This window comes from Rhinolophus sinicus, linkage group LG04 (genome assembly GCF_036562045.2).
Source record: "Rhinolophus sinicus isolate RSC01 linkage group LG04, ASM3656204v1, whole genome shotgun sequence".
NCBI lineage: Eukaryota > Metazoa > Chordata > Mammalia > Chiroptera > Rhinolophidae > Rhinolophus > Rhinolophus sinicus.
This window is the reverse complement of record NC_133754.1, coordinates 186,485,301-186,500,587: the sequence shown is the minus strand read 5'-3', so window position 1 is coordinate 186,500,587 and position 15,287 is coordinate 186,485,301. Positions and strand designations below refer to the sequence as shown.

General features: G+C 55.4%; 1 protein-coding gene across 3 annotated transcripts in view; it reads left to right on the top strand.

The window, feature by feature from the left end:
• SARDH (sarcosine dehydrogenase) overlaps positions 1 to 15,287 on the top strand; it is a 60,439-nt gene that overhangs the window by 19,219 nt on the left and 25,933 nt on the right. For all 3 annotated transcript variants that reach the window (XR_012495994.1, XM_074331323.1, XM_074331324.1), the window contains 5 exons: positions 192 to 282; positions 4,412 to 4,553; positions 5,126 to 5,209; positions 7,395 to 7,508; positions 14,178 to 14,316. Coding sequence is in view for 2 of the 3 variants with exons in the window: in XM_074331323.1 (XP_074187424.1) it covers positions 192 to 282; positions 4,412 to 4,553; positions 5,126 to 5,209; positions 7,395 to 7,508; positions 14,178 to 14,316 (570 nt within the window). In the remaining variant the exon portion in view is untranslated. The remainder of the gene's footprint in view (positions 1 to 191; positions 283 to 4,411; positions 4,554 to 5,125; positions 5,210 to 7,394; positions 7,509 to 14,177; positions 14,317 to 15,287) is intronic.

The following is a 15,287-nucleotide window of genomic DNA, read 5'->3' as shown; positions in this document are numbered from 1 at the left end:
CACTGCAGCCCCTGACAGGTGTGGTGACCGGAAACACCTGCAGGGCAGGGTGAGGTCCTACTAGAAGCCATGCAGAAGTGAGATCCAGGCTTGGGGGGGGGGGGGGGTTGCTGCCATGGAGATGGGAGGGGCACTGAATTGGGGCTCGGGGCTCGGGATGGATTACAGACCTATGGCTCCACTCCTGCCAGGAATGATGCTGGGCGGTGGCTGTGGGCAGGAGCTGGCCCACTGGATTGTCCACGGGCGCCCAGAGAAGGACATGTACGGCTATGATATCAGGTGAGTGTCCACGGGAACCCGCCAGCAGGGGTGTCTGCTCTTCAGCGCCCTAGGATCGCGTGAGGTGGGGTAAATAGTAAGGGCTATTTAGAAAGGAGCCTTCCCTGAAATTCAGAGGGCTTCTTGGAAGAGGCGGCAGCAAGAAAAACAAGGGAGGAAGGCTGCCAGCAGGGGGCAGTGTTGAGCGGGGCCTGGGTTTGGCAGATCCACAGCCTTTACAGTCTCCAGGATCTCATCCTAGCGTCCGCCTGACCCACCGGGCAGCTCCGGGAGCAGCAGCAGCAGCGAGTCCTCCTACTTGGCAAATGGGGAGACTGAGGCACGGGGAGCAGGAGGGACTGCACAGGTTGCTTGGGAGCAGGGCTGAGCTGGGATGCCTGCTGTTAGCGTGTGTGCAGTGGCTAGGAGCCAGCCCGCCTTGAGTGGAGATGCCAGCTGCGCTGCCTGCTGCAGGGTGACCAGAATCAATCAGAGCAAGGCCGAGCAGTGTCCTCGCTGTGACCCGGTGCACGTCCTGCTCAGGATGTGCGGGTGAAACTCTTGGCAACAGGTCTGCACAGGGAAACGCTAAGAAGAGCTGAGCGGAGGCCAAGGGGCAGTGATGTCAGAGCTGCAAGGCGTCCTGGTTGCCCCACCACCGTCAGAATCCAGTCGGGGCCAGTGACGCAGGTGCTTCCAGAGAGGGCTGGAGGGCGGGAATCAGTGGGCCGGGGTCTTGTCCCAGGGGGCAGTTCTGTGGCAGGCGGCGGTTGAGGCAGCCTCTGTGGATGTCCAGCCTGCTCCGCCCTTCCCGCTTCTGGCAGACAGCCTCCCTGGGAGACCCCAGCTGTCGTTAGGGCTGGAGGTGGTGGTGGGGTGCACGTGCAGCTCAGCATGCCCCCGTTCCTCTGCTAACCTCGCCCCTTCCTGGCCTGGTGAGGACATTACATCCATTGAGGGGAATGTCTGGCCCCCACAGGGACACTCTGAGATGCCCGGATGGCCACCCCCTCCATGGAGCCTGGCACAGTGTGGTCTGCTCTGTGGCAGTCTGGGAGTCCTCCTGGGGCTGTGCCCATGTACTCTCCCAAGAGAGGAATGTTCCAGAATGATAAAGCTGCAAGGGGCCTCAGGGATGGGCCAGTCCAAGCCCCTCCTGCTACAAACAGCAAAAAGGAGGTGCCAGTGGGGGAGGCAACTTGGCCTGAAGTCACTCAGTGCGCCAGCCAGAGTGGGGAGGGACCCAGCTTCTGGTCTCGGGCTGGGCTACCTGTGTGACCTGGCCGCCCTCAGGGTGAGGGCTCCGCACTGGAATCAGATAGACGGGGGCTCACACCGGCCTCACCAGGTGGCCTCCTTGTGCCACACTGTCCATGACTGCAAAACGGGGCTGGCACGCCTGCCCACCTGCTGGCCTGGCAGAGGCTTCCAGGCTGCGTGCGGAGCCCCTGCCCAGTTGGGGACAGGTCTGGGCCTTCTTCTGTCAGCCTCCTTCCCTGGCAGGAGAGTTTTGTGGGCTGGTTTGTGGCTGGGAGGCAGAGGGCACAGGGAGGGAGCCGCTGAGAGCTGGGGCCCGGTGTGTAGAGGTGGGGGCAGTGAACTCATCCATCCACCCTCCTGGCCGGGGCAGTGCACCTCAGGAGACGACCGGCTAATGGCCTCCCAGGCCCGAGCGGTTGCTGATGTGGGATTTCCATAGCACCCAGCCCACAACTGGACAACTGGATGGCTGCCTGCACACACCCGGGCGTCTGGCACTAATGAGCTGTCTCACCTCCCTGGGCCTGAGCGAGGGGACAGAGACGAGACACAGACGCTGCAGGAGACGCAGAGCGGAAATGAGGGGGCTGCTTAGGGCGTTGCCAAAGCCCGAGAGAAGAAAGGGGCAGAGAAAGAGCTAGCACCAAAGTGGAGCTCTATGTCCAGTTTTCCTGGTTGGGCACCTCAGGAGGTCAGAGCAGGGACGTGGCTATGTCATGCTCATCTCACACTCGGGAGGACAGGCCTGGTGAGGGAGGCATCTCGGCAGCCGGCAGGTCCAGGGTGCATATGGCCCAGAGACCCACCTGGTACCAGCTGGCCTCCAGGCCACAGCCACCACCTCACAAGTGGCAGGGGTGACAAAGCAAGGATGCTGTCCCCTTTGAGGTTTGCAGTCATCCTAGCCCCACCACCTATCAGCTGTGTGGCCCTCAGCCAGTCCCTCCTACTCTCTGAGACTTAGTTTTCTCATCTATGAAATGGGTGGCTTGCGTTTGAGGTTCACGTGCATGGACGCTCCACCCAGTGCCTGGCATGGGCAGAGCCTGGAGAGAAAGCCGTTATTTTTAGGAAAAGTCCTTGGGGTCCGGGTAACCAGGGGAGGAGGAGTCGTTCCTCATATAAGTGAGGAGGGTGGCTCAACCCTGGCCCTGGCCCCTCTGCCCCTGCTTGCTCATGGGCAGAATACGGCAGCCAGGTCCCCGTGGGCGACAGGGAGCAGCCCATCCCCCTGCTGACCACTGGTCGTGCTCCCGCTGAGCTGAGAGCCACACCCACAGACACCCACAGATGTGGGCAGATGTGCGCAGAAAGGCGGCAGAGTCCTGGCTTCTGGGGTCCCGCCCGAACGTGGCGTCTGTGAGTGAAGGGGTCACCCAGCCCGGCCCCAGATCCAGCTCCCTCTCCCGCCCTCCTCTTCAGTCCTCACCACCCATCCGGCCTAAGAACACGAAAGAGCCCCCTGAACCCCCACCGGGGTCCTCACTCTCAGAGCAGCTGGGAAGGTCACCGTGTCCCATCCCCAGAAAGCCGCATGGCTCCTGGTGCCTGGGGGCGAGCCTGACTACAGAGTGGACAGACAGCCGAGGGTGGGCCTCGTGGCCTCTTGCTTCCCGACTCGGCCCTACAAGCCTGCCACGTGCCTCCAAACTCCACACCCCGAACTCTGCTCCTACAGCCTGACGTGGGCTCTGCTGCTGCCCCTGGGACCCTCCCAGACCCCTTGGCCAGGATCCCTGGCTGCCTCTCCTGCAGTGTGTTCCAGAAGCTCCTGGCTCAGGGGAGCCCAGCACGGACGCAGGCTGGGGTTCCTCTGGTGTGCAATGAGCCAAACCCTGGGCCCCACGCTTGGACTCCCGTGTGAGGCCACGCTGAGGAGTAACAGGGAGCATTCTTGCAGGTGGCACTCGGCCTGGGCCTGCATGGCACAGACCTCCTTAGATGGCAGCAGTTACCAGTGACAATGTCGGTGATACTAATTCCCGTCACATGCCATGTTTTCCCGTAAGTTAGACCTAGCTGGACAATCAGCTCCAATGTGTCTTTGGAGCAAAAATTGATATAAGACCTGGTCTTATTTTACTACAATATAAGACTGGGTAATATAATATAATACAATACAATACAATACAATACAATACAATACAATACAATACAATACAATACAATACAATACAATACAATACAATATAATATAATAATATATACAGGTCTTATATTAATTTTTGCTCCAAAAGACGCATTAGAGCTGATTGTCCGGCTAGGTCTTATTTTTGGGGAAACACAGTAGCTCCGTTCCCCTGCCCAGGTCAGAGAATCATGCTTGCTAGACCTGTGTGCGAACTCTGAGTCCGTTAGCCCTGATGAGGGTCAGGCAGGAACCACTGAGGGCAGAAATGCTGATGAGGGCAAAGCTGGGGAGGAGGTGGCCTTGGAGAAGCAATGAGATGCCAGCAGGTGGAGCGGGAAGGAAGGGACAGGTGTGGAGGCTGGCTGAGCTGGGGCCCCTGACACAGCTGGGCCAGGCGTCTAACTCCAGCCCAGCGGCTGTTCATAGTCTGGCTGGGGAAGCCATGGCTAGTCCGAGGAGACCAGATGGACAAGCCATTGGGTGGCTCCAGCTGCTGTGCCCATGGGAAGGCTGAGGAGGGCACCGTGTGTTTATGTGCATGTAGGGAGTGGCAGGTGAGGAGGCTGAGCTCACCAAGGTCTGCGGGGGCTGCCCCAGGCCCCATGGTGGGAGAATGGACAGCCAGGAGCCCCTCCTGACATACGAGCCGTGGGGGAGACTCTGGCGGAGGGGACGAAGATCCAGTTTTGCCCTGGGTCCTTGGCCAGCCCTTCCCTAGCAGGCCCTCTAAGGCGGTGACCGGCCCTCCATCTGTGACAGGCGCTTCCATCACTCGCTCACGGACCACGGCCGCTGGATTCGCGAGCGCAGCCATGAGTCCTATGCGAAGAATTACTCTGTGGTCTTCCCTCACGACGAGCCCCTGGCAGGCCGCAATGCGAGGACAGACCCCCTCCACGAGGTACCTCGCCCTGCGAGCACCTGCTCTGAGCCGGCTCTGGCTGCTGGCGGGAAGTCCCGGTATCGGGGTGCCAGAGTGCGTGTGGTACCCCACGTGCAGGGCAGTTGAGGCGAGGAGGTGGCCCCTTCATTCCCAGGTGCTTACTGACAGGGTGCCAGCCACTGGCTCCCCGTGAGGGCCTCTTCTGGCTTTCAGACGGCCCCTTCGCTCCCATCCGCTCCTGTCCCCTCCTTTCCCTGTAAGGATTAGGGCCCCACCCTTAGACCTTCTTTCATCCCAATTCCCTTCTCCTAGGCTCCCTCTCTAAATGCAGTCACACTGGGGTTAGTGCTGCCACATAGGCATCTGGGGGAGCAATTCAGTCCATAGCAGGAGGCAGTTGTGCAGACAGGATTCTTGGGGGGCGGTGGGGAAGTGGGGAGGGGGGAGCCTGGGCTTGGGCCCCGGTTCTGAGCCCGAGGGCCTCTTTGCTGTCCACTCCCTCGAGTATAAAGCGGCACATTCGTTGCTCTCTGTCCCGTTTGGGGCATCTGGCCTGACGTGAAGGTTGCCTCCTGTCCTCACCCCCCCAGGAGCTCGTTGCCCGAGGCTGCGTGTTCCAGGAGCGGCACGGCTGGGAACGGCCAGGATGGTTTAACCCCAGCGGCGCGGCTCCGGTGAGTAGCCCCCATGCCCATCACCTACCTCGTGTCCTTCCCTCACCATGTCGGAGCCGTGGGGTGGGTGAGTCATCCTGCACGTGGGGCAGCTGAGCCCCCGTCAGTGTGCCCGTGAGCTCAGGGTGCCTTCTCTGCACACGTCCCCACAGGTGTCACTCACCACCCACAGGGTGGCCAGGCCTTCCATGGTCCAACTGGGCACCTGGGGAAGCTGGTGTTCCAGGGAGAGGAGGCAGCACACAACACTCCCCAGTTTGAAGGAGAAATTAGAGCATCTTCTCATAATTTTATTCATTTATTTTGGGCAACTGTTAGTTTATATGAGTGGGAGGCTTTCGCACAAAATTATGCTTTCTGTGTGTTAGTTTGTAGGTTGGGATTTCACAGCATCCTGGCCTCTGGGGGCCCTTTTGGGGGGTCCCTGACCCGCCACCCTAGTGCCTCCAGGGACCCAGGTCCTCAGAGAGAAGAATCAAAATCATCCTGCTTGTGACCCCCTCGGGCCGGGTCCTTAGGAGCAGGTGGTGTGATGCTTTAAGCCCAGCCAGGGGTAGTATTTGATCCTGATTTGTACAAATTAAGATCCCTTTCCCATTGCTATATTTTGCCAGTTCCCTTCCAGCACAACCCATCTTCCATCTCCATAGCAACCTGTGTCCCAAGTCGTGTTCCAGGCCATCATCAGGGGAGACGGGAGCCAGAGCTCCCCAGCAGCCTCTGCTTGGGGTCGGTGTTCTCAGAGTCTCATTGGCCATCATCTCTTCTCCCCCTGGCCTGTGGGGACCCATGTTTCCCACGCAGGAGCCCAGAGCCTCCCTGAGGTGCAAACCACTGAATGAGGGTCGCTTGGGAGGGCAGAGGAGCCAGGGCTCTGTAAAACCACCAGGTGGAGCAGCTGTCCCCTCGAGACTGAGGCGCTGGGGGTCCCTGCGACAGGACTGGCAGGGAGGATGGGCCTGGGCAGACCCCACCTTGAGCAGGTCCCTGCAGAGCCCACTGCTTTTCAGCCAGGTCTGTCCCTGGAAGTCCCTCTTTCCCAGAATCCATGGACAAGGAGAGGAGCCTGGAATGGGAATCGGGGACAGACTCTGGTCCCAAGATGGGCCAGCTTGGCACCCCAACCTGGGAACCATCCTGGGAGTCCAGGGCACTGGGTGACGAGATGTCCCCCAAATCCCTGACACCCGGCCTGGCTGCAGGGGCTGGGATGTCCCTCTGAGTGGGAGCTGCACCTGGTCGGGCCAGGGGACCACTCCCTGCAGACTCTGGTAAGGGGACCTCCCCAGGGGCCAGGACTTGAGCTGGCACTGGGGAAGCGTAGTGCAGGACTCAGTGAGCACCTCACACTGGGCTCTTATCTGTGAAAACAGGCAGGGCTGGCCGCACTGGGCACTGGGAGGGGAGGTCAGAATCTACCGGCTGGCTCCTACCCCTCCATGAGTGCCCGCGGAGTTAGGAGGAGGAGGGAAACGGGGAGGGGGCTCCATCAGCAGGAGCAGGGTCAGGTTGTGGGCGTCTCCGAGATCAGCTGGCAGAGCACAGGAGAGGCCAAGGGGAATGGTGGCTGGGGAACCAGCCCCTGGGGCCCACCCGCTGTCTGGGTTCATGCCAGGCCATGTCTGGTCCTAGCCTGTGACCTGGGGCAAGTTTTAATCTCTGTGCCTCGGTTTCCTCATCTGTAGAAAGCATCCTCCTCCTTAGGAGAGGAGACACTTGGAGCAGGGCTTGGCCCAGAGCAGGACTTGGCCCCAGATCGCCGCGGTAACAGCACCTGGCGCTGGCGCTGTGCCATCCACTCCTCCTCCCCCTTCCTGAGCCAGCCCGTCCCTGGGACGCATCACACTGCCTTGGCATTGAGTTGAAACCCTGCCAGTGGCCCTGAGGTCCCAGGTGACCCGACCTGACCTCCCTGTCTCTCCACACCTTGAAGATACCCAATTTCTTCTCCATCCTCCTGGGCGCCCAACCGGCTCAGCCCGCCTCCTCTACCAGCTCTCAGACCCACCACCACCATGGTGATTAATGCGTCATTTGGGTGACTGTGGAATGCCTGGGCACCATCCCCACCCAGGTCCACAACGCACTCACGCCAGGCTGGCCGGATGCGTCTTGCGTATCTTCATATCTTGTATCTTCGGAGGGAGGAAGGACCGGTGGTGACGACCTCACCTCCCTCTCCCAGGTTCTCCACTACGACTACTACGGGGCTTACGGGAACCAGGCGCACGAGGATTACGCCTACAGCCGGCTGCTGAAGGACGAATACACCTTTGATTTCCCGCCCCACCATGACGTGGTCAGTAGTGGTTTCCGCCCCCCCTCCCTTCCCCATCCCTGATGTGAGAGGAAGTTGGGTTTCCCACAGGCCTGGCCCTCTGTGGCCTGCAGCAGCTCCCAGGCCAGGCCTGCAGCCACACCCTATCCCCCCCGCTGTGGGCCGACTCAGTTTTCAGCAGCAATCGGGTGATGCTGTCCTGTGCCCACCCCCACCCCCACACACGCTCTTCTCTCTGTACCCAGACTTCTAGCCAGTAGGCCCGAGGGCAACATTACTGCTCCAGGCAGCAGAACTGGGGAGGCAGACGGGCCTGGTCTGGCTGTGTGGCCGTGGCCAGGGCTTCACCTCTCTGAGCCTCTGTTGCTGTGTGGACCCAGAGCTGTTCTGGGGCGCGTGTGAGATTCCTGAGCTATGGGTGGGGAGGGGGGTCTGTGGTCTGGGCCTGCTCACTGCTGCCCCTCCCACTCCAGAAGTGGGCAGGTTAGGCTGGTCAGACTGGTCACCTGACTGCTCATGGCCCCTCACCACAGTGCCTGGTTCCCCACACCCGCTGGGGTGGAGGTGATGAGATCTTGGGGGCCAGGCCTTCCCTCCAAGTTTGCACCACACAGGCAGCTTGTGCAGGAAGATCAATGCCAGCTTCTTTGCCATTTTGTAAAGTGATTACCAAGGAGAACACTGCTGGGTCCCTGTACACATGGCCAACTGGAGAGGCGGCGTGACGTCCCTCTCGTGTCTGTGCAGGACTGGAGTGAAGGCCTGAGCCTGGGGGTCCCCAGAGCCCAGGGTGCCTGGGAAGCATCCTTGAGGCTGGGGGTCCCTGCGACAGGACTGGCAGGGAGGATGGGCCTGGGCAGACCCCACCTTGAGCAGGTCCCTGCAGAGCCCACTGCTTTTCAGCCAGGTCTGTCCCTGGAAGTCCCTCTTTCCCAGAATCCATGGACAAGGAGAGGAGCCTGGAATGGGAATCGGGGACAGACTCTGGTCCCAAGATGGGCCAGCTTGGCACCCCAACCTGGGAACCATCCTGGGAGTCCAGGGCACTGGGTGGCGAGATGTCCCCCAAATCCCTGACACCCGGCCTGGCTGCAGGGGCTGGGATGTCCCTCTGAGTGGGAGCCGCACCTGGTCGGGCCAGGGGACCACTCCCTGCAGACTCTGGTAAGGGGACCTCCCCAGGGGCCAGGACTTGAGCTGGCACTGGGGAAGCGTAGTGCAGGATTCAGTCAGCACCTCACACTGGGCTCTTATCTGTGAAAACAGGCAGGGCTGGCCGCACTGGGCACTGGGAGGGGAGGTCAGAATCTACCGGCTGGCTCCTACCCCTCCATGAGTGCCCGCGGAGTTAGGAGGAGGAGGGAAACGGGGAGGGGGCTCCATCAGCAGGAGCAAGGTCAGGTGTGGGTGTCTCCAAGATCAGCTGGCAGAGCACAGGAGAGGCCAAGGTGAATGGTGGCTGGGGAACCAGCCCCTGGGGCCCACCCGCTGTCTGGGTTCATGCCAGGCCATGTCTGGTCCTAGCCTGTGACCTGGGGCAAGTTTTAATCTCTGTGCCTCGGTTTCCTCATCTGTAGAAAGCATCCTCCTCCTTAGGAGAGGAGACACTTGGAGCAGGGCTTGGCCCAGAGCAGGACTTGGTCCCAGATCGCCGCGGTAACAGCACCTGGCGCTGTGCCATCCACTCCTCCTCCCCCTTCCTGAGCCAGCCCGTCCCTGGGAAGCATCCTTGAGGCTGGGGGTCCCTCGTGGTGCCTTACGGCAGGTGACAAGGCCAGCTTCCTGGGCCTGCAACCTAGGCAGACACACGGCGCGCCCGCTCAGAAGTGCCCTGGGCTGGTGTAACGCTCTGCTGTCGCGCTTGACTTTTGAACGAGGCCCCATAGTTTCACTGTGCCCTGGGCCTCACAAATGTTATAGCTGGTCCCGCAAGGACGGCACTGTCACCCCCAGGATTCTCCCAAAGCTGCTCCAGTGGCGAAGGCCAGTCACAGGCCTTGGAAAAGGGGCTTCTGAAATGCAGCAGGAAGCACTTGCTTCCAGAGCTCAAGGGTCCCTGGGGCAGCCACTTTGGGGAGGGAATAGGCTCCGTCTGGCACCTCCACACATGGAGCTTCCAAGGCCTGCAGACATTCTGGCCCGTGAGGATGTGGGAGCTCGGAGGGAATGCCAACTTGGCTTCATAGCAAACACACCCGAACAGTCACCAAGTGTGAAACTCACACTGTTCCCAGTGTTGGCAACTTCCTGGGCCTGAGTCGATGAGAGTCAGCCCAGGAAGCTGTTTTGGCATTTGGTCTACACCCAGCAGCAGAAGCCAGGGTAGCGCAGTGCCAGTCGGGTGGTAGGCACTCCAAGGAGGGTCGTGTGTCTGCAGGGCTGGGGCAGCGGTGCCCGGGTGCGGGCGTGGGCATGGGCGGACCCAGTGGGAGCTGTTCCACTACCAGCAAGCCTGGGGAGGCTGATCTGTGGTGTTGGCCTTGCCCTGGTATAAATCCTCTCCCCATCCACTCCCTCTGACCACCCACGTGGCATTCCTGAACACAGGGCTGGGAAGAGATACCCACGCCACCTGTCGTGGTTGGTGCCCCTCTAGACAGACACAGCTGAGTGCATGGCTCTGCCTTTCCTGACTGTCCAACCCTGAACACATCATGTGCCCTCCCTGGGCCTCAGAGGGCATCTGAGTGTGAGGTCGCTCATAGCAGTTACCTCATGGGCTGGGGGCCTATGTTCCTGGGTGGCAGGAGACGACACTGCTTCCTGACACACACTCTGTGCTCAGTCAGTGGGGCTTTGTTGTTACAATTTTTTTTCAGTAATAACAGCGAGGTTGGCATATCTGCCTAGCGGCTGTTTGGTGCGTGTAGAGCACCGATGGAGTGACCCCGAAACGGGGATCAGGGAGAAAGAAAGGCTGGGCAACAGAAGACCTTGGAAACCTGGCTGGCCATTTGTATTCCCTGTGGAGGGGAATAAGGAGCAATTTCTGTTCTTTTTTTTTTTTAAATACAGCTTTATTGAGATGTGATTTACATACCATGTAATCCATCCACTTAAAGCATACGATTCAGTGTTTTTTAGTCTAGTTGTGCAATCACCACCACAATCTGATTTTAGGATATTTTCATCTCTACTCGCAAAAGAAACCCCACACCTAGCAGGAGCTCCCTGTCATTTCCCCCCCACCCCCATTTCCAGGCAGCCACTGACCTGCTTCCTGTCTTTATAGCTTTACCGCGTCTGGTATTTCATATAAATGGAATCACACGATGTGTAGTCTTTTGTAACTGTCTTCTTCCACTTGGTGTAATAATTTTAAGATCCATCCATGTTTTAGGATGTGTCAGGGCTTCATCACCTCTTACGATGAACAATATTCCATCATGTGGACGTCCTCCATTTCATTTATCCATTCAGCCGTTGGTGGGCATTGGAGTTGTTTCCTTCTTTTGGCTGTTGTAATAGTGCTGATATGGTCATGTGCAGACAAGGCTTTGTGTGGACATGTGTGTTCACTTCTCAGGGGGAGATACTTAGCAGTGGAATCGCTGGGTCATGTGCTAACATTCCAAGGACTTGCCAACTGTTTCCCAAAGCGACTGCACCACGTTACATCCCCACCAGCAGTGTGTGGGGTTCTGACTTCCCCACGTCCTCACCAACACTTGCTACTGTCTGCCTGAGTTTAGCCGTCCCCATGGGGGGAAAGGGTATCTCGCTCGTTTTCATTTGCGTTTCCCTGGTGACTAATGGTGTTGAGCATCTTTCCATGTGCTTATTGGCCATTTGTGTGTCTTCTTTGGGGAAATGTCTGTCCAGTAATTTTCTTGTTTTCAAATTGATTTATGTGTCTTTTTATTGAGTTATAAGAGTCTTTCATATTTTCTGGATACAAGCCCCTTCTCAGATTTACGGTTTGCAACTATTTTCTCCCATTCTGGGGGTTGTCTGTTCACTTCCTTGATTGTATTGTTGGCAGCACGAAAGTTCTTAATTTTGACGCTGTACAACTGATGTATATTTCTTTGCCCCTTGTGCTTTCGGTGTCATGTTTAAGAAGGCGTTTCCTAGCCCAAGGTCACAAAGATTGACTCCTGTATTTTCTTCCAAGAATTTCATAGTTTTAGCTCTTATGCTTGGGTCTGTGGTCCGCTTTGATTATGTTTTGTGTACGGTATGAGGAAGGGGTCCACCTTCTCTCTTTCCCAGGTGGATATCCAGTTGTCCCAGCACTGCTTGTCGAAGATTCTGCTTCCCCCACTGGATCGCCTGGGCGCCCTTGGTGAAATTAATTAAGCATACATGTGAAGGTCTATTTCTGACCCTCAATTCTGCTCCTTTGAGCTACGTGTCTGTCCTTGGGTTTTACCACTGTGTCTGGATGACAGTAGCTTTGTAGTGAGTTTTGAAATCAGGAAGTGTAAATCCTCCATATTTGTTCTTTGTTTTTAAGATTGATTTGAATATTCTGGGCCCCTTGCATTTCCATATGAATTTTAGGATCAGCTTATCAATTTTTGCCAAGAAGCCAGCTGAAATACTGATGGAGATTGTGTTGAATCTGTAGATGTTTTTGGGGAGCATTGTCACTTTAACAAGTCTTTGTTTTGTACATATTAGGATGTCTTTTCATTTGTTTAAGTCTTTCATGTCTTTCAAAAATATTTTCTAGTTTTTAGAGTATGAGTTTTCCATTTGTTTTGTTAAGTTTATTTGTAAGCATTTAAACATTCTTTTTGGGGTGTGAATGAAATTATCTTCTTAATTTCCTTTCTGATTATTCACTGCTAGTGTAAGAAATACAGTAGTTTTTGGTTTGTTTATTGTATTGACCTTGTATCCTGCAACTTGTTGAACTATTTTTCTAGTTCTCATAGTTTTTTAGTGGTTCTTTAGCATTTGCTATGTGTCAGATTATGTCATCTGCAAATAGAGGTAGTTTTGCTTTCTTCTCCAATCTGGATGCCTTTTATTTCTTCTTCTTGCCTGATTGCCCTGGCTAGGACCTCCAGGACCGTGTTCAGTAGAAGGTAGCGGACAGCCCTGTGTTGCTCTGGAGCCCGGGGGAGTCGTGGGGGGGGGAAAAACACCCAGTCTTTCACCAGTAATTATGGTGTCAGCTGTTGGGTTCCCATACGCACCCTTAATTAGGTGGAGGAAATTCCCTTTTGTTCCTTGTTTGCTCGATGTTTTTATCATGAACAGGTGTTGGATTTTGTCAAACACGTTTTCTGCTTGTATTGAGATAATCATACGGTTTTTGTCCTTTGTTCTACCGTGTTTCCCCGAAAATAAGCCCTAACCGGAAAATAAGCCATCGCATGATTTTTCAGGATAACATCCCCTGAACATAAGCCCTAATGTGTCTTTTGGAGCAAAAATTAATATAAGACCCGGTCTTATTTTCGGGGAAACACAGTATTAATATGGTGTATTAATTACATCAATTGACTTTGGGCTCTTAACCAACCCCCATTCCTGGGATACATCCCACTCGATTGTGGTGCACGAGTCTTTTTCTGCGTTGTTGGATTTGGTTTGCGGGCTTTCTGTTGAGGGTATGTGTCTACATGCGTGAGGGATGTTGGTTATGATGCTGTCTTGTAATGTCTTTGTCTGATTTTGGCATCAGGGTAACGCTGGCCTCCTGGAATAAGTGGGGCTGTGTTTCCTACACTTCTCTTTTTTGACAGAGTTGTGAAGAATTGGTATTAATTCTTTGACTGTTTGATAAAATCCACCCGTGAAGCCGTCTGAACCTGTTTTTATTTGTTGGTGTTTTTTGTTTTGTTTTGTTTTTGTGGGGTGTTTAAAATGACTAATTCAATCTCCTTTTTGTTGTAAATCTATTCAGATTTTCTATCTCTTTTTTCAGTCAGTTTCAGCAATTTGTGTTTTTCTAGGAATTTGCCCATTTTGTGGCGAATTTGTTGGCAGAAAGTTGCTCAGAGTGTTCTGTCATCCTTTTATTTCTGTAGGTGAATAGCAATGTCCCCTCTTTTATTTCAGTCATTTCAGTCTTCTCTCCTTCATCTTTGTCAGTCTAGTTAAAGGTTTGCCAATTTTGTTGATCTTCTCAAAAAACAAACTTTTGCTTTTGCTGATTTTCTCTTTTTCTTTCCTATTCTCTATTTCATTTCCCTTCTAATTATGATTTCTTTCCTTCTGCTTGCTTTGGGTTTAATTTTCTCTTTCAGTTTCTCAAAGTGGAGAGTTAGGTTACTGCGTTGAGAGCATCTTCTCAGTATTAACTGACGTTTACAGGTGTAAAGGCCCCTGCGAGTGTTGCTCTAGCCCCAACGTGTCAGTTTCCGTACATCGTGTTTTTATTGTCATTCATCTCAAAGTATTTGCTGACTCCCCTTGCGATGTTTTCTTTGATCCACTAGGAGTTTGTTGTTTAATTTCATGTATTTGTGAACTTTTCCAATTTTCCTTCTGCTAGATTTCTGATTTAATTCCATTGTGGTCAAAGAACACACTTGGCGTGACTTTAATCGCTTGCAATGGATTGTTTTGGTTTATGGCTTCTGATCTACCTGAGGGTGTTCCCTGTGCTGGAGAACAATATCACAGTGTTTCTGAGCTGCAGGAGAGGGCGGGCTCAGAGCCCCAGCGCCCCGGGGTCCTGAGTGGGGGCACATCATCTCACAGCCCCGTGGCACCCATCCCCCCCCAACCTTTCAGATCAAGCGGGAGTGTCTGGGCTGCAGAGGGGCTGCTGCTGTGTTTGACATGTCCTACTTCGGCAAGTTCTACCTGGTGGGTGTGGACGCAAGCAAGGCCTCTGACTGGCTCTTCTCCGCCGATGTCAGCCGACCGCCAGGTATGAGGCCCGGGGCGGGCCATGGTCCTCTGTGCTTCAGCACCAGGCACAGCTCCTCGGGCATCGCTCCAGGTACTCAGACGAGGTGGTGTGCTGACCCTGACCCTCGGGGCGCCCCCAGCTCATGGCTCTGCCCCTGGTCTGGCCCTGGGCCCCTGGGTCCGATCCCTCTGGCCTCATCGCCAAGCCCCAGGCCCTAGGCCTACAGCCTCCCTCCACCTTCTCTTCTTCCTCCCCTTCCTGCCTTTGACTTTGTTCCGGGAAGCATTCGAAGCAGCAGGCCCTCAGTCAATGTCTCCCGGGCCTGGGGAGCCCATCCACTCACCCCACAGGAACGCTCTCCCCAAGCAGGGTTTCCAGAATTAAATAAAAACACAGGATGCTCAGTTCCATTTGAATTTCAGATGAAGAATGGATGATAATGTTTTTAGTGTAAGGACGTTTCATGCCGTATTTGGGATATTCTCCTCCTCTTTTACTGCCCACCCACGCACCATGTTACCCACCCGTCCACCCACTGAAAACTCACCATCTATATTAGTTCCCTATGGCCCCTGTAACAAAGCCACCCCACGCTGGGTGGCTTTAAACAATCTAAGTGATTGTCTTATAGTTCTGGAAGCTAGAAGTCCAGAAGCAAAGTGCCATCAGGGCCAGACTGCGTCTGATTCCGGGGAGCACCCTTCCTGCCTCTCCCAGCTCCTGGGGTGCTGTCAGTCCTTGGTGCTCCTCGGCTTACAGCTGTGTCACTCCAGTCTCTGCCTTTCTGGTCACATGGCACTCTCCCTGCGCTTTCCTCTGCTTATAAGGACACAAGTCACATGGAACTGGGGCCCACCCTAGTGACATCATCTTAACACGGTTACATCTTCAAAGACCCTGTTTCCACATAAGGTCATATTCACAGATATAGGGGGTTGGGACTTCAACATACCTTTTCTGGGGGCACAGTAATCCCATAACACCATCTA